We start from the raw sequence: 23,607 nt of genomic DNA on the forward strand, positions 1-23,607 counted from the left end.
TTTATTCTTCTAATCCATGAATATGGAATGTTTTTCTACCTCTTATTGTATTCCTCCATTTCTTTCATAAGTATTCTGTAGTTTCTAGGGTATAGATCTTTTACCTCTTTGATTAGGTTTATCCTAGTTATCTTATGATTTTTGGTGCTGTTGTAAGTGGGATCTATGCTTTAATTTCTCTTTCTTCTGTCACATTGTTTATATAAATGCAACTGATTTTTGTGCATGGATTTTGTATCCTGTTATCTTGCTGAATTGCTGTATGAGTTCTAGCAATTTTGGGGTGGAGTCTTTTGGACTTTTCATCCTTGGAGAGTGAGAGTTTAACTTATTCTTTGCCAATTTGAATAATTTTTATTTATTTTTCTTGTCTTATTGTTGAGGCTAGGTACTATGTTGAATAACAGTGGTTAGAGTGAGCATCCCTGCCATGTTCTGACATTAGGGGAAATGTTCTCAGTTTTTCACTATTGAGAATTATATTCACTGTGGGTTCTTCATAGATGGCTTTTATGATATTGAGTTTTGTTCCCTCTATCCCTATACTTTGAAAAGTTTTAATCAAGAAAGTATGCTCTATCTTGTCAAATGATTTTTCTGCATCAATTGAGAGGATCTTTTCTTTTATTAATGTGCTTTAGTATGTTGATTTATTTGCGAATGTTGAACCACCCTTAATACCAGGAGTAAATCTCACATGGTCTTGGTGAATAAATATTTTAAGGTATGTTGTATCCTATTGGCTAGTATTTTGTTGAGTATTTTGGCAACCATATTCATCAGGGATATTGGTATGTAATTCTCCTTTTGATGGAGTCTTTGTCTGGTTTTGGGAGCAAGGTAATGCTGGCCTCATAGAATGAGTTTAGAAGTTTTACTTTCATTTGTATTTTTAGAAACATCTTCAGTAGAATATGTATTATTTCTTCCTTAAATGTCTAGTATGATTCCCCTGTGAAGCCATCTGGTCCTGGACTGTTATTTTTTGGGAGGTTTTTATTATTGCTTCAGTTTGCTATTTATTGGTTTACTCAGATTTTCTATTTCTTCTTATTCCAGTGTTGGTATTTTGTAAGTTTCCAAGAATGCATCCATTTCTCCAGATTGCCTAATATGTTGATATATTTTTTGAATTGTCTGTTTCCTTTCTATTTGTCATGATCTCTCCCCTTTCATTCATGATTTAATTAATTTTGGTCCTTTTCTTTTCTTTCAAGTAAGTCTGGCCCGAGGTTTATCAATGTTTTTAATTCTTTCAAAGAAGAAACTTCTAATTTTGTTTATTTGTTCTACTGTTCTTCTGATTTCTATTTCATTGATTTCTGCTCTAATCTTTACTATTTCTTCTTCTTGATTTAAAATTTATATATTGTTATTTCTCCAGCTCCTTTAGGTATAATGTTAGTTGTGTATTTGAGATCTTTCTAATTTTTTGAGAGAGGCTCATATTGCAATGTACTTCCCTGTTAGGACTGCCTTTGCTATAGCCCATAAGTTTTGATCAGATGTGTTTTCATTCTCATTAGTTTCCATGATTTTTTTAAAATTCTTTTTATTTTCCTGGTGGACCCATTTATTCTTCAGTAGGATGCTCTTTAACCTCCAAGTGTTTGAGTTCCTTCTAAATTTCCTCTGGTGTTTGAGTTCAAGTTTCAAAACATTGTGGTCTGAAAATATTCAGGGAATAATCTTAATCTTTTGCTATCAGCTGAGAACTGATTTGTGATCCAGTATGTGATTTATATTGGAGAAAGTTTCATGTGCTCTTGAGAAGAATGAATATTCTGTTCTTTTAGGATGGGATGTTCTATATATATCTGTGAAGTCCATTTGGTTCATATGTCATTCAGAGTCCTTGTTTCTTTGTTGGTCTTCTGGTTAGATTATCTGTCAATTATTGTGAGTGGATGTTGATGTCCCCTACTATTAGTGTATTATTACCAATATGTTTCTTCTTGTTGGTTATTAATTGGTTTATATAATTGGCTGCTCCCGTGTTGGGGGCATAAATATTTACAATTGTTAGACCTTCTTCTTGGATAAACACTTCAAGTATGATACTTATCTTCTTTTACTATGGTCTTCAGTTTAATATCTAATTTTTCTCATGTGCGGATTGCAGCCCCAGCTTTCTTTTGAGGTGCATTAACATGGTAAATATTTCTCTACCCCTTCACTTTCAGTCTGGAAGTGTCTGTAGGTCTAAGATGAGTCTCTTATAGACAGTACATGGATGGGTCCTGCCTTTTCATCCAATTTTCTACCCTATGTCTTTTGACTGGAGCATTTAGCCCATTTACATTCAGAGTAACTATTGAAATATATGAGTTTAGTGTCATTGTCTTGCCTGTAAAGTCTCTGTTTCTGTAGATTGTCTGTTTTTTTGTTTTTTGTTTTTTTTTTTCTTTTTTCTCATCTATGTTACTCTTGGGTCCTCTCTTCACTTACAAGAGCCCCTTTAATATTTCTTGCAGGGTTCATTTAGTGATCACAAATTTTCAGTTTCTGTTTATCCTGGAAGATTTTTATCCTTCCTTCCATTCTGAATGATAGCCTTGCTGAATAAAGTATTCTTTGATTCATGTTATTCCCATTTAGTACCTTGAACATATCATGCCATCCTTTTCTGGCCTGCCAGGTTTTTGTGGATAGGTATGATGTCAGTCTGATGTTCTTCCCTCTGTAAAGTTCCTCTTGTTTTGAGCTTCTCACAAGATTCTCTTTTTCTCTATAATTTGTAAGCTTCTGGGGTGCCTGGGTGGCTCAGTCATTAAGCATCTGCCTTCATCTCAGGTCATTATCCCAGCATCCTGGGATAGAGCTCTGCATCAGGCTCCCTGCTCAGCAAATCTGCTTCTTCCTCTCCCTGTGCTTGCTGCTCCCCCTGCTGTGCTTTCTCCATGTTAAATAAATAAATAAATAAAATCTTTGAAAAAATTAAAAAGTGTCTTAAAAAGGAAGAGTTGATAAAATAAGAAACTAGTTAAAAAGGAAAAAAAAATTGGAAAAATTTAGACTAAAAGATAAATGAATCATGAGAAAATTCATGAAGCTCTGTATACTATTTGCACCACACTGGAGATTTACAGTCTTGTGGGATCTGAAAACTTGTGCATCTGCTCTTCTAGGGGAGGGGCCTGCTGTTCTGCTCCTCAGGTTTCTTTGCCTGGGCAGAGTTGCACCACTCCTTGCCAGAGGGTTGAATTCAGGTTATGCTGGTCTTCTGTGTGGCTTTTTTTTTTCTTGAAGGCTTTCTGTGCCTCTTTAGAGGATCAGAATAAAAATGACCATGCCCTGATCTCTAGCCTCAGAACCTAAAGATCACAGTCTCTCCTTCTCAGTAAATACTCTGAGACAAACAATCTTCACTTTTGTTTGTGCTAACCTCTGCAGACTCCTGTGGTGTGTGCCCATGGCTGTCCTGCTGGGGGGAGTCTGAGGATACTGCGCTAATGCCCTTTGTAGGGCCATGGCACTGAGAGCTGTCATGGGATGATGCACATACTTGCTCCACTACTCCCAGGGGATTGTGGAGGGTCCCTGAGTATCATTCTACTTCTCGGTGCCCAGGCAGAGAGTGGACATCCAATTGGGCTTGGCATGCAGTTTTTGGTGACTGAGTTGAGAGCCCTTACCCACCTCCACCCCTACCCCCTACTCAGCTAACTGACAGTAACCAGTTTCCTCACTCTACTGCTTGGGCACCCTACTGGCTCAGTCACCCCTGTTAGTTTTGTGACCCCTGGGATGCTGAAACCACACTGACCCACTTAGAATTCTGCCTCTTTCATCCCATGAGCCCCTTTCATACAGGGATGTCTCTCACTGGAGCAGATTTCTAACAGTTCTGATTTTGTCATCTCGGACTACATCACTTTCTGGTAGCCGACTTTTGGAGGCTCCCTCCCCTCTCCATTTATGTTCCAATATCTCTCTTCAGATTCACTTCTCCACCCCTCCTGCCTTGCAAAAAGCAGACACTTTTCTACTTATAGAGTACCAGATATTTTTTCCCGTACATCTCAGGCTGAATTCATGGGTGTTTAGAATGGTTTGATAGTTATCTAGCTAAATTCAAGGGGCCAAATGAAATTAGGTCCCCTACTCTTCCACCATCTTGCTTCCTCCCCAGCTCTCTCATTTTCAAGGTCCCCCAATATGCTACTAAATCAGTATGAAAAGATCTGTTTCTTGTTTTCCCCCAGCATTTTATAAACTGCCAATTTCATGTTGCGATTCCACATATGCTGCTGTGCTCTTATGGGTGGCAGTCCTGCTATGGCTCACCCTTCTTAGTTTGTTTCCTATAGTCAAGAGTTTCATAGTTTGCCTCTCTCTGTTTTTTTTTTTAACTTATTTTTCCTTCCCTTCCCTTATGTTCATCAGTTCTGTTTCTTAAATTCCATATATGGATGAAATTATATAGTATTTTCTTTCTCTGACTTATTTCACTTAGCATAATACCCTCTAGTTCTATCTACACTCTATCTAAATTGTTGCAGATGACATGTCATTTTTTTGATGTCGGAATAATATTCTTCATATCTATCTATCTATCTATCTACACACACACACACACACACACACACACACACACATCTTTATCCATTCATCTGTTGATGGACATCTGGACTTTTTTTCGTATTTTGGTCATTGTGGGTATTGCTGCCATAAACATTGGGGTACACTACTTTATGTTAATACAAAAGAATGTAATTATACTGTGGGGGCTGGCATATTTTCAGAGATTACTTGTCATATTTTCATTTATTTGGTTCCTCAATGTATAAGCAAGAGAACAGTAAAAGGTACAAAGAAAATCTGAAATCATTTTCTCCCTCCTCTCTCCCCTTTCCTTCTAAGGTAATTCTCACAGGGAAGACAGCTCATCCTTTTGCAGAAGTCCCAACAATACATTCACTAGAAAGTAATTTCTTCAAGTATTTCACAGTGCTTTATCTGACAATGTTATTTTATATGGAATTTAATATTTATTTAATTATTTTGTAGATTTTTAAACTATCCATTGTAAGACAAACTAAAAAAAAAAAAGCAGGAGTTGAACATTACTTGAACATTACTTGGTAAAGAACATTGTACACAGATTAGATAAGGGATTTCTTTTGGTTTGTTCTATGAAGCATAGGTCTATTAAAGAAATGTATCCAGCTTTAAATTACATTAATAAATGGTCCTCATTTTAAAAGGGATTGTTCTGGTTTTAGGTATAACAGCTGCAGCAATGGCTGAGGCAATGAAGCTGCAGAAGATGAAGCTTATGGCAATAAACACTCTTCAGGGAAATGGAAACCAAAATGGGACTGAGTCAGAGCCTGATGATCTTAATTCTAATACTGGTGAGTGTCTTCAGGACTACAAGATAGGTGACTCTCACTAATGTATTCTGAGATTGGAGAGAGAAAGTATGAGGGGGAGAGGAGAGAATAATTTGTATACTTTGATTTTGAGCAGTTATTGCATAAGGATGGTTAACCCTACCTCTAACTAGTACAGTGAAACTGGAAAACCATTAAAAACAGAATTAAATTTCAGGAATCAGTTACCTTCATTGTTTTTGTAGTGGAATCAATTACTAATTTTTATAGTGTTAGCTACTTTACCTTTTGCCTGTGAAAAGTTGTCCCCTTCAGTTTTACCTCAGGTTTCTTACTTTAACTTTCTCTCAACAATGTACCACTGAGAGTTCTGAAAATCCACCTTGGCTCACTTGCAGTCATTTTAGGTGGACTACCACCTCCTTAGCTAAGTAAAGGCGCTGGCATACTCAGGTCATTGGCAAGGGCTAATGAAAAGAAGTAGAACAAAGAGAAAGCAAAGAAAAGAAAAAGACAGAATAAAGGAAGAGAAAGATGCCTGTGGAATAGAATATCTTCTCCCTTCTTGCCAGTTGTTTTTTCTCCTTTATCTTGTGATAATTTTACCTTGGTTTTGATCATAAGACTACCCCTCAGATCTCTTTTGAAAGTAACTTGGATTATAGATATCAGCATACATTAATGGATACATATATAATTAAATAAATAAATATGTCTTAATTTTATTGGGACATAAGAAAGGGCAACCAAAGATATTCTTAGAAGCCATACGTTTCTGATCTAATTCTGTAGCTAAATTTAATATAATGTGATAGGTAGATTGGTGGCAGTCTTACCTCTCTTCTTTAGGTTCCTAGAATTTCAAGCACAGTGGGAATTTATTTTAGAGGGAAAAAAGCAGGGTAATTAAAGAGGGAAATAACTGACTCAGATCAGTATAATAAAATACTCTGACTTTAATACAGTGTAGCTTTCCTCATCTAAAATTAAAATATTCAGAGTGAATTATGGAATGAGGGCTGGGCTTCAACCAGTGTTCACAGCAGGAAATCAATGGAAAAATGCATTATTTTATTTAATTTGTGGCAACTGTAAGCAACACATAGATAATACTAAAATTGGTACTAAGCAAAGAATAATAACAGTAAGTTACCAGTTATTATGTGCTATCTCCCATGTTTGTTCTTTAGTTATGTTTTTTTTTAATTTAGATATAATTGACATATAACACCGTGTAAGTTTATAGTGTAAAATGTGTTGATTTGTTACACTTATCTATTGTAATATGATAGCACCATAGCATTAATCTAATACCACCATCACATCACATTATTATTTTTTTATGGTGAGAACCTATAAGATCTAGTCTCTTAGCAACTTTCAAGTGTATAATACAGTATTATTAATTGTAATCTCAATGTTGTGCAGCATTTATTCATCTATCTCTTGTGCTAACATATTTAATTATTACCAAATTTCCAGAAAAAAAAAGACATTTTCAACACTCTATTTTGCAAATAAGGAAACAAAGGCACAATGTGGTTCAGCTTTGCTCATAGTCCCAGAGCTAGTAAGCGGCAGAGGTACATTTCAATCCCATGTCTGGTTAAGTCCAGAGTCTGTTTTATTTACATTCTTCCTCCTCTTTAATGCTGTTTTGTTGCAGAAATTTTATTTTATCAAACCCTTCAAATAAAAGTTGTTTTTATCATGAGGATACACTAATAAACTGATGATCAGTTTCCTATTCCTAACACCTCTTACTTCATATCGGGTTTCAAATCTTATAGTGTCTTAGAAATAACCACATTTGGCAGGAAACCTCTTGTATATAAAAAAATATTTTTTTACCAATAAAAATTAATGGGAGTTCAAGCAGTAATTTCTGTCATATTTTTCTTAGGTATACCAGATTATGAAAAACTGTACAAAATTTCTAAGTTGTTACTTTATAACAGGACAATAAAGACATTTTCAGAGATGTACTGATTACCTAATTTCTAACTTAGTAAGTAGTTAATTTTCCTGGCTAAATATAATCTGTCCTAACTCCATCCATCCATCATTGTGATAAAATAAAGTATTAGGTTTCCATCTGTGTATAATGTTATATTTGGTGTAGAAATGAAAGTAGAGTAACCACTGTGTTTGAGCTTGAAGATGGCAATTTATCCTTATCTTGATGTACTGAAGATAAGCAGATATAAAAATAATTATAGTGATGAAAATAATAATAATACATATTTATATGAAGTCCCTGAGATTTTTGAAGTCTATAAATGAGCACTACTGCCTTGTGTGTATATGCACACTAGAGTGTGTTATCAGGAGAGATCCCTTTCATCATAACTTCCCCTCATGGGTTATGGGAGAACAGGTAGACCTCAGCAGTCTTCTCCACTGAGGACTCCAAGTCACGGCTGGCACAACAGATTGAACAGGAAACGTGAGGGTAAGAGGATGGTGAAAAGAAATTAAGAGACAAAGAGATGGGGGCAGGAGGGACACTGAGGATGATGTCCAACAGTGCCGATTTTATTCCACATCTTACAAGCATTTATAAGGCAGACCACAATAGAAGGAATAATACATCAGTATCTAGTCAGATGACTGCAAGTTCCTATAACAAGTTTACATTAACTACAAGCAAATCTCGTGATGCCAGGTAGTCTCAGCTAATGCCATTAGTAAGACTATCAACCAAAGAGTGGGTTATGGGAGGTACAGGAACAACAAGGACCAACTAAGAACTCTTGACCCTGACCACATTGTTCCCTTCTGTAGGGAGAGTGTGTGGGAAGTCACGTAGGCAAGCGCATGACACATAGCACAGACCCTTCCTTAGTATTACTCGACTTTATTGACCTAAGCCTTTAGGTCGGCTATTCAGCCTTTAAAGGAGGCACAATACAGGGCCTGGTTTGATCCATGACTCCAACCATGCCGTGGCCTCCAACAACTCCAGCAGCTCTCACTGCCACCACAGACAACCACAGATTTGTCTGTCAAAGAACCTGGCAGTCTTTGCCAATGGCGATCTCAGCTGATGGAATTGCACAAAGTCAACAATGTTGTGCCTTCCCATTTCTAGATTTGGAGCTGTCATTTCACTGTCCTAGAGCCAGAGCTGCCACACCCCACCCAGCCAATGTCTTTGTATCCACCTTCACATGAAGGTCTTTCCTTACTGAAGTGAGTCCATAAAATCTGAAAGAGATGCTACTGCCTCAAATATGCAGATAGCAATGCAAAGTCAGAGAGAAGATAAACAATCAATAAAACACCACACAAAAGGAATATTTTTTTAAATAAACTAACCCTAACGAAATGAAGATCTGTGGTGAATTGCCTGACAAAGAATTCAAATAATAATTACATAATAATTGTTTTCTGCAAGCTGAATAAATTATAAGAGAATACACTTAACATAACTCAAGGAAATCAGGAAAACAATACATGAACACAATGAGGAGTTCAACAGAGATAACAGTCAATAAGAGATTCTGGAAGAAATTCTGGAGTTGAAGAATACAATGAAAGAAACAGAAAATATGATATAAACTTTAATATAAGACACAGTCAATTAAGAAGGAACAAACTGCAAACTTGAAAATAGGTTATTTAAAATTTTTCAGAGTAGAAATAGGAAAAAAATGAAATAGGGGAAAGTAAGCCTACAGGATTTACAGAATATTAGGTTATATTGTTTCTCTTGCATTGATATATGCATTATGGGAGTTTGGGGGGGGGAGAGAGAGAAAGGGGGAAACAAGCTTTTTTAAAGAAATAATTACTGAAAAATTCCAAATCTAGGGAGGGTAATTGACAACCAGGTTAATGAGGCTCAAAAATCCTCAAATATGATCAATCCAAAGAAGACTACACAGAGATACATTATAATAAAATTGTCAGAGATCAAGGACAGAGAGAATATTTGAACGTATAAAGGGAAAAGTCAATTTGTTACATATGAAGAAATCACCATAAGAAAATAAGCAGATTTATTGGCAGAAACTTTGCAGAGTAGAAGAGAACAGGATGGTATATTTAAAGCACTAACACTTATCACCAAAAATACAGTAACTGGAAAAATATTTCAAAAATATAGGAAAAAATTAAGTTTTCTCCAGATAAAAATTGAAGTACTTCATCACCATTAGAATTCCCTTACAAGATAAGCTTGAGGGGGTTCTTAAAATAAAATGAAAACACAATAAAAACAGCAGTGTTAAATCACAGGAATGCATAAATATCACTGGAAAAGGTAAATGGATAGATAAATACAGGTTAATGTAACACTGTAATGGTGCATAAATAATTGTACTTAACTAATAAATCACTGAACACTACATCAAAAACTAATTATGTGCTATACAGTGACTAACTGAACATAATAAAAAAAAGAAAATTTTAAACTATGTATCAACATGGACAGGACTGGAAGAGATTATGCTGAGTGAAGTTAAGTCAAGCAGAGAGAGTCAATTATCATATGGTTTCACTTATTTGTGGAGCATAAGAAATAACGTGGAGGACATGGGGAAATGGAGAGGAGAAGTGAGTTGAGGGAAATTGGAAGGGGAGATGAACCATGAGAGACTATGGACTCTGAAAATAAATTTGAGGGTTTTGAAGGGGCAGGGGATAGGAAGTTGGGTGAGCCTGGTGGTGGGTATTATGGAGGGCAAGTATTGCATGGAGCACTGGGTGTGGTACATAAACAATGAATTCTGGTACACTGAAAAGAAATTTAAAAAACAAAAAAAAAATGAAAAGACAAAAATTTGATAATGAATGCACAATATAAGAAGCAGATTCTGACTACAAAAACAAAAAAGGTGTGTAGGAAAGTAAAAGTGGAGAATTTTTGTATGTAATAGAAGTTAAATTTTTCAATGATTCATTAGTTGAACACTACTTCATAAACTAATAGTGTACTGTATACCTGCTAACTGAATATAGGGGAAAAAAAGAAGTTAAATTATTATCTACTTAAAATAAAAATTTTATTGAAGTGCAAGGCAGTTGAGTAGTTGCTAAACACTAGAGAGTTAGGTAAGTAATTTGAGAAACTGATCAACCCAGGTAGTGTGAGAACAATTCAGGAAAGAAGGGACCAACTGAGTCTGGGTCCAGCATTTGGCATCTGTAACTTTTTTAACTCACTTTTTCTGATGGGTTGAATTTTGCCCCTTAAAAATATATATTGAAAATTGATAAAAATTAAATTAAATAAAAAAAAAGATATATTGAAATCCTCACCCCTAACACCTCAGAACGTGAACTTGTTTAGAAATAGCATCATTGCAGGGAACCCTGGATGGTTGAGTCAGTTAAGAATCTGCCTTCAGCTCAGGTCATAATCAGAGGGTCCTGCATCAGGCTCCCTGCTCATTGGGGAGCCTGCTTCTCCCTAAATAAATAAATATATATATAAATAATATACATATTGTATACAAACCCAAGTTAAACAGGAAGTTAAAAACTATGATAGATATTCAATAGAATCAAAGCAAATCACTAGCAAAACAACTTAACAAATAACAATGGAAGGCAACAATAGAAGACAAGGACAGAGCAAGTTTAAACCAAAAAAGTATTCACAGGATGGCAAGAGTAAGTCATTACCTATTCACTACTTAATGGATTAAACCAACCAATTAAAATGCACCAACTGCCTTAAAGAATAAAAATAAAAAGTCCAGTCAAGTGGGAATTTATTCTTGGAATGCAAGGGTGGTTCAATACAAAATCAACCAATGTGATACATCACATTAAAAAAAGAAATGATAAAAACCATATGACCATTTCAATAGATGCACAAAAAGCTTTGACAAAGTACAATATTCCTTAATGGTACAAACCATCAACAAAGTAGGTTTAGAGCCAATATACCCAGCATAATAAAGGTTGTATATGAAAACCCACAGCTAACACCTTACTCAATGGTGAAAAACAGAGCTTTTCCTCTAAGATCAGGTACAAGACAAGGATGACCACTCTCCATTTTAATTCAGTGTAGTACTGGAAGTCATCATCTCAGCAATCAAACAAGAAAAAGAAATAAGAAGAATTCAAATTGGTAAGGAATAAGCAAAATTCCCACTATTTGCAGATGACAATACCATATATAGAAAAACTCTAAGGTTCTACTTTTAAAAAGTACTAGAACTTATAAATGTACTCAGTAAAGTTGCAGCATGCAATAATAAACAGAATTCTGTTGCATTTCTATACATTAATAATGAAGTAGAGAAAGATAAATTAAGAAATAACCCATACAAAATTTCACCAAAAATAATAAAATATCTGGGGATGAACTTGAGCTCCTTAGGTGAAAGATCTCTACTCTGAAAACCAGAAAACATTTATAAAAGATATTGAAGATGACACAAGCTAGTGGAAAGATATTCCATGCTCATGGATAGCAAGAACCAATACTGTTAAAATGTCTGTACTACCTAAGGCAATATACACATTTAATGCAAACCCTATCAAAATGCCAACAGCATTTTTGACAGAAGAACATACAGACATTTGGGCAAGATGGTGGAGCAGAAGGACCCTAAGCTTGTTTTGCTCCATGAATACAACTAGATAACACTCAGATCAATGTAAATAACCCAGAGAACAACACAAAGACTGGCAGAACAAGCTCTACAACTAAATGGAGAGAAGAGACCACATCAAAGAGTGTAGGAAGGGTGGTGACAAAGTGGGGAGCTAAATGAACTTGTGGACCATTTCTGGGTGGGAGCCATGGCTTCAGGGAGGGGAGAGAAACAGACCCTCACACCACAAAGCTACACAGGGAGGAAAATACCCATAGAATTGACTCTAAAAACCAGAGAGGCTGAATTTCATGAGTTCATACAGCAGCAGGAATTAAATCCTGGAATGTTAAAAATCAGCAGGTTCAGCTCTGGGAGAACCAGAAGAAACTGAGTTCCTCCATCTTAAGAGACAGCACAAAAAACTGCCTGTGAGACACAGCATAGAACTAGCAATTTGGAAAAATACGTAGAATATATGGTAGAGTTATTTACTAATAACAGAGCATGGTCCCAGAGCCACAGTTTTCACTGGAGACTCCTCCAGGAACAAAGAAGTTGGTAGGCTCCATTTCCCATTTCCCTCCTCAAACTTCCACATACACACACAGCTACCTGTGGGAACTAGCACAGCATAGGTATTCACATGGAAACTCAGTTACACTTCACCCCCACCCCTTATCCTGGCCTGCCTCGGTACCAGTGCTATGGGTCCTCTCCCCCAGAAGACCCATGCAAACTTTGCCAACACTACATCTCCCAACTGCATGCTTTGTGGGGCCTCAGTCCTTCAGCAGTGCCAAGTCACTTTGCAACTTGTTAAAATCGTGAGCCTCACTCACACACTTTGTGAATCAGACCCCAGCTAACACAGACCTTCATAGTGGTGGCCTGATCCCTGTGGAACAGTACTGTTGCACAAAACTTGCAGGCATTATGCAGCCCATCCACACTCAATTTGCAGAGCATCCACCAGCTTCCCCAAGCTCATCAGCAGTTGTGCATTCTCTATGAAATATGACAGGTGTACAAAATATGTAGACACTAGGTGCCCTGTCTTAATGGCCCCAGCTGGCCTCAGTGTACATACACAGCTGCTGTGAGTCCCCTGTGGAAGAAGACCAGTGCACAAAACTAGCTAGTACAGTGAGCTCCATCTCTGTGTAGTTTGCAGAGCAGACCAGGCTGGCCCTTGTATCTACAGCAGAGACATATCCTCTCTAGCAAAGGACCAGCACCACCTTATTAAAAGTGTAAATCTTAACCACTACTTTCAAGAGCAGAAGATATAGCTAACATTTCCTAACACAGAGAAACAGATACAAAGGGACAGAGAAAATGAGAAGACAGAGGAATATTTCCCAAATGAAAGAACTGGACAAAACTACAAGAGCCCTAACTGAAATGGATATAAGTAATATGTCTGATAGATAATTTAAAGTAATGATCATAAGAGGGGAGAAGAGAGAAGATGGTGGAGGAGTAGGAGGAACCTATGCTCATCTTGTCCTATGAACACAATAAGATGACTATCAAATCATTCTAAATACTCTAGAAATTAACCTGAGGATGGACAGAATAAACTACACATTTAAAGAGAGAATACACCTTGAAGAAGGTAGGAAGTGTGAAGACATAATATAGGGAGGAAAGAGTAGGTGCTGAGGAGAGGTGGGAGCCATGTTCACAGGGAAGACAGAAGAGCACACAGGGGAACACACAGGGAGAACATTTTCCTAAAGCTGTTGGCTGGGAAAACAAGAGGTGCTGATTTTTGTAAGTTCTTGAAACCAGCAGGGTTAAAGACTGGAGGTTTAAAGGTCAGAGGACATGGCTGTGATAGAGCCTTGAGGGCACTGCCATATTCCTGGAGAGAAAACAAACAACCTGTGGCAGAAGCCATGGGAACAGCTATCTGATGTGTGCCTAGTTTAAAGTTTCGCAGGTGAGGTAAGCACAACACCAGGCAAGGTGAGTGCAAGGCAAGATTTATTAAAGGCACTCTCCAGTGAAGTTTCAGGGCTCGGGAGAAGGGGAGTCAGGAAAATTGTGCCAGGAGGAGGTTGGCACTCTTGGGTGAGGTTCCGTGACTTGGAAAGGATAAGTTGAGGAAATCGCACTGGGAGGGAGTTGGTGGGGGTCTTTTATCAGGCCAAAGTAGGGCATGGGCTCACATCCATATATGGTAGGGTATCGGAGGGTATGGGGTGGGGGGTCCTGATACCTCTGTTTCCTGCATAGGTATCAGGTTACCTATGGAGATGTGACCTGGGCATATATCCTTTTGGCAGGAGATTCAAGGGTTAAGGAAAGGGAGAGTGTGGAGGCTGGAAGACCTGGACCCAGTGGTCATTTCTATTGTTTCTCCTGCACTCCTGCACTCCCAGAGCCTGCCAAACCAACACCTAGGACACATACTGGGGAGACTATTCCCCATGTTGGAGTGCATCCCTGAAAGGAAGCATTTCAGAAGTCTTTGTAAGGACAAAGGAGCTGGGCAGTAGCTTTTCCCTCGCCCGCCCCGCAGCATAAAGCAGGAGCCACATGACAGAACCAATGTAGCACCCTCAATGGCTGCCTAACTTGCTTAATTCAAGAACAACACCCCTGTGCTCTGGTTGGACTGCCTTTCTCAGTAAAGACTTCTTCATTCTCAGTGCAGTGGGTTCTGTCACCAAAAGGCCAGCAGAAACCCCTCCTTACACCACGTTTCCTGACTGGAGAATTCTACAGGACTTCAGTTCTAGTGAAAATGGTATTAGTTCTCATTCCACAAGCAGACAAGAGCACACTTAATTAAAACTCTCCACATTCTACCCAGGAACCAAACATTGCCCACTTCAGTCAATAAGAAATTCTGCAAACAATGGGCCTGAAGGATAAAACAGCCAAAATACAATAGCAGTGTGTATGCAACACATAACAAAGATGATTCCTGAAACACCGGACCCTGGAAGCTATATGGCTTTCATTCCATAAAGATACTAATCTCATGAAAAGGACACATTATGGGCTTTTCTAACACATAGAAGAAAACAGAAATTTAGACAAAATGTCAAGAGGGAAGAATTCGTCCCAAATGAAACAGGAAATCTAAGCAAAATAAGTGTAAGTAACATGTCTGATGGAGAATTTAAAGCAACTGTCAAAAGGATATTCATCGGGACTAAGAAAAGAATGGAGACTTCAGGGAGGTGCTTACCACAGAAATAAGAGTTAAAAAATAAATATTCAGAAATGATAAATGTGATAATTGAGTTTGGAAAAAGGCTTGATGCAAAGGACACAAGGCTGGTAGAAGCTGAGGAATAAATAGTGATATAGAAGAATATAAAATAACAGAGGATGATAAAGCTGAACAATAGCAAGAAGGAAGTATGGAACACAGGAACAGCCTTGGGAATTCAGTGACTTTTTCAAATGTAATAACATCCATATTACAGGAGTCCCAGAGGAAGAAGAGAATGACAAGGGGACACAAAACTTAATTGAGGAAACAATAGCTGAAACTGTCTAATCTGGGGAAGGAAAAAGACATTCAAATCCAGGAAGCACAGAGAACTCCCAACAAAATAACAGAAGTGGACCCACAACAAATTAAATTTGCAATTAAATTAAATTTGCAAAATATACTGATAAAAAATATTAAAAGCAGCAAGGCAAAGAAGTCTCTAACTTAGAAGGGAAGACACATAAAGTTAGCTGGAGATTTCTCAACAGAAACGTGGTAAGACAGATGGGAGTGGCATAATATTTTCAAAGTGCAGAATGGGAAAAACTGCAGTGAGGATTACTCTATTCAGCAAGGTTTAATCTCAGCATAATCTTCTACAGTCAGCAAAGCTATAATTTATAATAAAAGAAGATATCAAGAGTTTCCCAAACACTCAAAATCTAAGGGAGTTTATCACCACTAAAGCAGACCTACAGGAAATATTAAAGGGACTCTTTGAGTGGAAAAGAGAGACCAAAAGTGACAAAGACAAGAAAGGAACAGAGTAAATATCCAGAAACAATGACAAAACAAGTAATAAAATGACACTAAATACATAGCTATCAATACTTACTTTGAATGTTGGGGCCCCTGGGTAGCCCAGTTGTTTAAGTGTCAACTATTAATTTCAGCTCAGGTCATGATCTCAGAGTTGTGGGATTGAGCTTCATGTTGGGCTCTGTGCTGAGTGTGGAGCTTGCTTAAGATTCTTTCTTTCTATCTCCCTTTGTTCCTCCCCAAATGACTCTCTATTAAAAAAATTATTTTGAATTTTAATGAAATTAATGTTCCAATAAAAAGATATAGGGTATCAGAATGGATAAAAAATAATTATCTATGTGCTGCCTACAAAAGACTCATTTTAGACTTAAAGCCACTTGCAGATAGAAAGGGAAATAATGCAAAAACATTTGTCATAAAAATGGACATTAAAAGAAAACTTCAATAGCCATATTTATATCAGAGAAACTAAACTCTATAAAGAGATACTATAAACTCTATAAAAAGAGATAAAGAAGGGCCCTGTATTATAACAAAGGGGACTACCCAACAAGATGATTCAATAATTATAAATATTTATGTACTCAACATGGGAGCAGCCAAATGTATAAAATAATTAATAACAAATATAAAAATCATTAATGACAACTATACAATTAATAACAAATAAATATAAATTAAAATATATACAAATTAAAAACAAATATAAATAACAAATATAAACAAATAACAAATATAAAACAAAGAACAAATATAATTAATTAAGGGGGCTCCTGGGTGGCTCAGTCAGTTAAGCATCTGCCTTCAGCTCAGGTCATGATCTTGGGGTCCTGTGATTGAGTCCCACATCAGGCTCTTTGCTCAGTTGGGAGCCTGCTTCTCCCTCCCCCTCTGCTCCTCCCCCTACTTATGCACTCTCTCTCTCTCTCTCTGTCCAATAAGTAAATAAAATCTTTATATATATAATATATATATATTATATATGTATATATAATTAATAACAAATATAAAGAATAATAATACAAAAATAGTAGGGGACATTAACACTACACTTACTTCGATAGACAATCACCTAAAATCAAAAAAGAGACAATAGCTTTGAATAACACTGGACCAGTTGAACTTAATAGATATAGTTGAACAGTCCATCCTAAAGCAGCAGAATATGCATTATTTTTGAGTGTACATGGAACATTCTCCAAATAGATCTCATCCTAGATCACAAATCAGGCCACAAAAACTATAAAAAGATTGAAAAAATACCATGCATATTTTTTGTTCACAAAGCTATGTAACTTGAGGTCAACTGCAAGAAAAACTGGAAAAACCACAAATACATGGAGGTTAAACAACCTTCTATTAAGTAATCAATGTGTCAACCAGGAAATAAAAGACGAAATTAAAAAAAAAAAGAAACAAATTAAATGCAGACTCAGTAGTCCAAATCCTTTGGGATGCAGCAAAAGTGGTTATAAGAGAGACATATATAGCAATACAGGCATATGTTAAAAAGCAAGAAAAATCTCAAATATCCTAACTTACACCTAAAGGAGCTAGAAGAAGAAAAACAAATGAAGCCTAAAGCTGTCAGAAGGAAGAAATAATAAAAATTAGTGCATAAAAAATCCTCTAGGAACAAACAAAAAAGATAGTAAAAAAGATTAATGAAAAGAGGAGTTAGTTCCTTGTAAAAAGTTTTTTTAAAAAATCATAAACCCCTAGCCAGACTTGCGAAAAAGGATAGAGAAAGGTCCCAAAAAATAAAATCACAAATAAGAGAGGAAAAATAAAAACTAATACCACAAAAATGCCCCCTTATGGGAATATTATGAAAAACTAAATGCCAACAAATTGGACAACGTGGAAGAAACAGATAAATTCCTAGAAACATATAAATTACCAAAACTGAAGCGGGAAGAAATAGAAAACTTGAACAGACCTATAACCAGTAAATAAATTGAATCAGTAATCAAAAACTCCCAAAAAGCAAAAGTCCAGGGCTAGATGGCTTGAAAGGTTAATTCTACCAAACATTTAAGGAAGACATAATACCTACTCTTGTCAAACTGTTCCAAAAAACAAAAATAAAAATAAAACAAAACAAAAACAGGAAAGGAAGGAAAATTCCAAATTCCTTCGATGAAACTAGCATTACTGTGATACAAAATCAGATAAAGACCCCACTAAAAAAGAGAACTACAGGCCAATATCCCTGATGAACATAGATGTAAAAATTCTCAATAATACTAGCAATCTGAATCCCATATTACATTAAAACAATCACTCACTACAATCAAGTGGGATTTATTCCTGGGCTTCGATTGTAGTTCAATATTCACAAGTCAATCAATATGATACATTGTATTAAAAAAAGAAAGGGTAAGAATCATATGATCCTTTCAACAGATGCAGAAAAAGCATTTGACAAAGTACAACGTCATTCATGATAACAGCCTTCAACAAAGTAGGGTTAGAGCAAACATATCTTAAATAATAAAGGCCATAAACAAACAAACAAACAAAAACTCCCCAAAAATACAGCTCATATCATCCTCAATGGGGAAAAAAATGAGAGCTTTTCCTCTAAAGTCAGGAATAAGAAAGGGATAACCTCTCTCACCACTGATATTTACATAGTAGTGGAAGTCCTGGCCTCAGATATCCCACAGCAAAAAGAAATAAAAGCTATACAAATTGACAAGGGAGAAGGGAAATTTTTTTCTATTTGAGGATGACCTGATCCTATATATAGAAAACCCAAAAGACTCCACCACAAATTGCTAGAACTGATACCAGAATTCAGTCATGTTGCAGGATAAAAAATTAATTTACAGAAATATGCTGCATTTGTATATAAATAATGAAGCATCTGAAACAGAAATCAAGGAATCAATACCACTTGCAATTGTACTGAAAACAACAAGATACTTAGGTATAATAAACCTTACCAAAAAGGTAGAATTTTAATACTCTGAAAAGTTTAAAACACTGATGAAAGAAACTGAAGATGACACAAAGAAATGGAAAAAACATTCCTTGCTCATGGATTAGAAGAAACAACGTTGTTAATAAGGCTATATTACTCAAAGCAATCTACACATTTAAGGCAATTTCTATCAAAATACCAATAGAATTTTTCACAGAGCTAGAAAAAACAATCCTAAAATTTGTATGGATCCACAAAAGACCTGAATAGCCAATGCAACCTTGAAAAAGAAAAGCAAATGTGGAGGCATCACAATTCCAGACTTCAAGTGATATTACAAATCTGTAGTGACCAAGACAGTATGGTACTGGCACAAAAATAGACACGTGGATTAGTGGAACAGGATAGAAATTCCAGAAATGAACCTACAACTATATATTCAATTAATATTAAACAGAGCAGGAAAGAAGATCCAGTGGGAAAAAGTCTCTTCAACAAGTGGTGTTAGGAACACTGGGCATCTATGTGGAAAGGAATGAAACTGGACCACCTTCTTACACTATACAGAAAAAATAAATTGAAAATGAATGAAAAATCTAAATTCGAGGTAGAAAACCATTAAGATCCTAGAGGAGAACAAAAACAGTAATGTCTTTGACATTGGTTGTAACAACTTCTTTCTAGATATGTCTCCTAAGGCAAGGGATATTAAAGCAAAATAGAATATTAGGATTTCATCAAAATAAAAAGTACTGCATAGCAAAGGAAACAATGAACAAAACTAGAAGCAACCTATGGAATAAGAGAAGATATTTGTAAATGACATCTGACATTAAGATTTTCATATCTTAAATATATAAAGAAATATAAAATTCAACATCCAAAATACAAATAATCCAAATAAAAATAGGCAGAAGATGGGGCACCTGGGTGGCTCAGTGGGTTAAAGCCTTTGCCTTCAGCTCAGGTCATGATCCTGGGTTCTGGGATAGAGCCCCGCATCGGGCTCTCTGCTCAGTGGGGAGCCTGCTTCTCTGCCTACTTGTGATCTCTGTCTGTCAAATAAATAAATAAAAATCTTTTAAAAAATAGGCAAAAGACAATGAAATATCACCTTACAGCAGTTAGAAGGGCTAAAATTAACAAGACAGAAAACAAGAAATGTTGGCAAGGATGTGGATAAAGGGGAATCTTCTTGTACTGTTGGTGGGAATACAAATTGGTACAGCCACTCTGGGAAAGAGTATGGAGGTTCCTCAAGAAGTTTAAAAATAGAGCTACCCTATGACCCAGCAATTGCATTACTTGGTATTTACACCAAAGATACAGATATTGTAAAAAGAAAGGGGGACATGCACCCCAATGTTCATAGCAGTAATGTCCATGATAGCCAAACTACGAAAAGAGCCTAGATGTCCTTCAACAGATGGATGGATAAAGAAGATATAGTACATAAATGCAATGAAATATTATTCAGCCATCAGAAAGGATGAATGCCTACCATTTACATTGACACAGATGGAACTAGAGAGTAATTCAATCAGAGAAAGACAATTATCACATGGTTTCATTCATATGTGGAATATAAGGAATAACACCCAGGATCATAGGGACAGGGAGGGAAAACTGAAAAGGAAGAAATCAGACAGGGAGACAAATTATGAGAGATTCTTGACACTGGGAAACAAACTGAGGGCTGCAGAAAGGGAGGTGAGTAGGTAGATTGAGCAGCTAGGTGATGGGTGTTAAATGGGGCATGTGATGTGATCAGCACTGAGTGTTATATGCAACTAATGAATCCCTGAACATTAAAAAAAATAAAGATATTTCCAAATTAAAAATAAAATAAAATAGGCAGAAAGCATCAGTAGATATTTTTCAAAAGAAGGTATACAGATGGCCACCAGATACATGAAAACATACTCAACATCATTCATCATCAGGGAAATTCACATCAAACCTATAATGAGATATTACCTCACCCTTGTCACAATGGCTAAAATCAACATTCAGGAACACAAAACAGTATGTGTTGGTGACGATGTGGAGAAAGGGGAACCAACTACAATGTTGGTGAGAAATGAAACTGGTGCAGCCACTATGGAAAAGCGGTATGGATGTTGCTCAAAAAGTTAAATACAGAACTACCCTATGATGCAACATTTGCTCTACTAGATATTTACCAAAATAATATAAAAATACAAAATTGAAGGAAGAAATAAACCATAATGTTTATAGCAGCATTATTTACAGTATCTGAAATCTGGAAACAGCTCGTGTCCATCAATTAATGAATGAATAAAGAGGAAATGGTATATATACACAATGCAATATTACTCAGCCACAAAAAGATGATAGCTTGCCATTTGCAATGACATGGATGGAGCTAGAGAGTATTATACCAAGCAAAATAAGTCAGTAAGAGAAAGACAAATATAGTATGATATCACACATATATGGAATGTACAAATCAGGAAAAAACCAAGCATATGAAAAAGAAGAGAGAGCTGCAAATCGAGAAACAGGCTCTTCAGTATTGAGAACAAACTGATGGTTTCCTGATGGAGGGTGGGTGGGGAGATGTGTTAAATATGTGCTGAGAATTAAGAAGGACCCTTGTTACGATAATCACCAGGTGTTCTATATATTCAATTGTTTAATTTTATATATGAATCTAATATTACACTGTATGTTAACTAACCAGAATTTAAATTAAAATTTTTTAAAAAGGGAAGTAAATATAGGAATACTCACTGGACTTAAGATGAAAGGGGAGAACATCAATGAGACTCTTAACAAAGAGATAGAAAACATGGTAGAACAAATCAGAGATGGGTAACACAGTAAATAAGAATAAAAGTAAAAACATACTAGTATTATGGAGGGCACGTATTGCATGGAGCACTGGGTGTGGTGCATAAACAATGAATTCTGGAACACTGAAAATAAATTTAAAAAATAAAAATTAAAAAAAAAATACTAGTTGGAATAAATAGCATGGTAGAGGAAATGGAAGAAGAAATTAGCAACCTGCAGGTCAGAGTTATGGAATGCAATCAAACTGAGTAGGTGAAAGGGAAAAAAAATATGGAATATGAGGATAGATTTGCAGAACTCAACAATTTTATCCAGTGTAACAACATTCACATTACAGTTTCCCAAAAGAAGAGTATAAAAAATGGGACAGGAAATTTATTCAAAAAAATAAAAGGTGAAAACTTTCCTAATCTGGTGAAAGAAAAAGAAATCAGATTCTAGGAGGTACAGAAATCCCCCAAGAAACCAACCCAAGGAGTTCCACACCATGACACATAGTAATTAAAATGGAAAATGTACTGATAAAGATAGGATATTAAAAGCGACATGGTGGTAGGTATTAAGGAGGGCACATATTGCATGGAGCACTGGGTGTTATATGTAAACAATGAATCTTGGAACACTACATCAAAAACTAATGATGTATTTTATGGTGACTAATATAGAACAACAAAAAAATTTAAAAAAAACATAAAAAAATACATTTAAAAAGAAAAAACTTTCAAAGAAATACAAATAAAATAAAATAAAAACAGCAGCAGAAGAGTTACCTAGAAGGGGAAATCTCATAAGCCTCATAAGGCTATCAGTGGATTTTTCAAAAGATACTTTGCAGATCAGAAGGCAGTGGCATAATATAGTGAAGGTGCTGAATTAAAAAAAAAAATCTGCAGCTAAATCAATGTTCTATCCAGTAAGACCATCATTCAGAATAAATGGAGATAAAAATTGTTCCAGACAGGGTGCCTGGGTGGCTCAGTCATTAAGTGTCTGCCTTCAGCTCGGGTCATGATCCCAGGGTCCTGCGATCGAGTCTTGCATCAGGTTCACTTCTTGGCAGGAAGCCTGCTTCTCCCTCTCCCACTTACCCTGCTTGTGTTCTCTCTTTTGCTGTGCATCTCTCTGTCAAATAAATAAATAAAATCTTAAAAAAAAAGTGTTCCAGACAAACTAAAGCTAAGAGAATACATGACCACTAAACCAACCCTGCAAGAAATATTAAAGAAGACTTTCATTGGAAAGACCATAAATAAGAGTAAGAAAAGCAAGAAACATAAAATCAGTAAAAATAAATATATCTGTTAAAATCAGTCAATGAACTCACATAATAAATTGATATAAGGTATGACACCATATACCTAAAGGGTAGGGAGAAGAAACCTAAAAAATTATTTCAAATTTAAGTGACCATCAGCTTAATAAGACAGCTATATGCAGAAGATGTTATATATAAACCTAGTGGTAACCACAAATTAAAATCCAGTAATAGATATTGTAAAAATAAAGAGAAAGGAATCCAAGTATATCACTAAAGAAAGCCAACTTATGGTGAGAGAAGAAACCAATGGAAGAAAGGAACAGGGAAGTTCTATGAAAACAACTACAAGATAAATTTTTAAATTGCAGTAAATACATATTTATAATTACTTTGAATATAAACTGATTAAATACTCCTATCGAAATACAAAGATTGATAGAATGTATTAAAAAAAATGGGCCCATCTGTATAGAACCTAAAAGAGCCTCATTTCAGACCTAAAGTCACCTGCAGATTGAAAGTGAGGGGATGGAGAAGCATTATCACCCAAATAGATAGCAAAAGGAAGCTGGAGTATCAGTACTTATATTGGACAAACTAGACTTTAAACAAAGACTGTAACAAGACTATGGACTCTGAAAAACAATCTGAGGGGTTTGAAGTGGCGGGGGGGTGGGAGGTCGGGGTACAAGGTGGTGGGTATTATAGAGGGCACGGATTGCATG

At 36.0% G+C, this 23,607-nt stretch overlaps 1 protein-coding gene across 1 annotated transcript in view; it reads left to right on the forward strand.

Moving 5' to 3' along the window:
- The window catches only part of DACH2 (dachshund family transcription factor 2), an 896,917-nt gene that overhangs the window by 577,719 nt on the left and 295,591 nt on the right, over nt 1-23,607 (forward strand). The window contains exon 4 of the mRNA XM_032330772.1: nt 5,226-5,357. Within this exon, the coding sequence (XP_032186663.1) occupies nt 5,226-5,357 (132 nt within the window). The remainder of the gene's footprint in view (nt 1-5,225; nt 5,358-23,607) is intronic.

The sequence above is a fragment of the Mustela erminea genome, chromosome X (genome assembly GCF_009829155.1).
Source record: "Mustela erminea isolate mMusErm1 chromosome X, mMusErm1.Pri, whole genome shotgun sequence".
Classification (NCBI taxonomy): domain Eukaryota; kingdom Metazoa; phylum Chordata; class Mammalia; order Carnivora; family Mustelidae; genus Mustela; species Mustela erminea.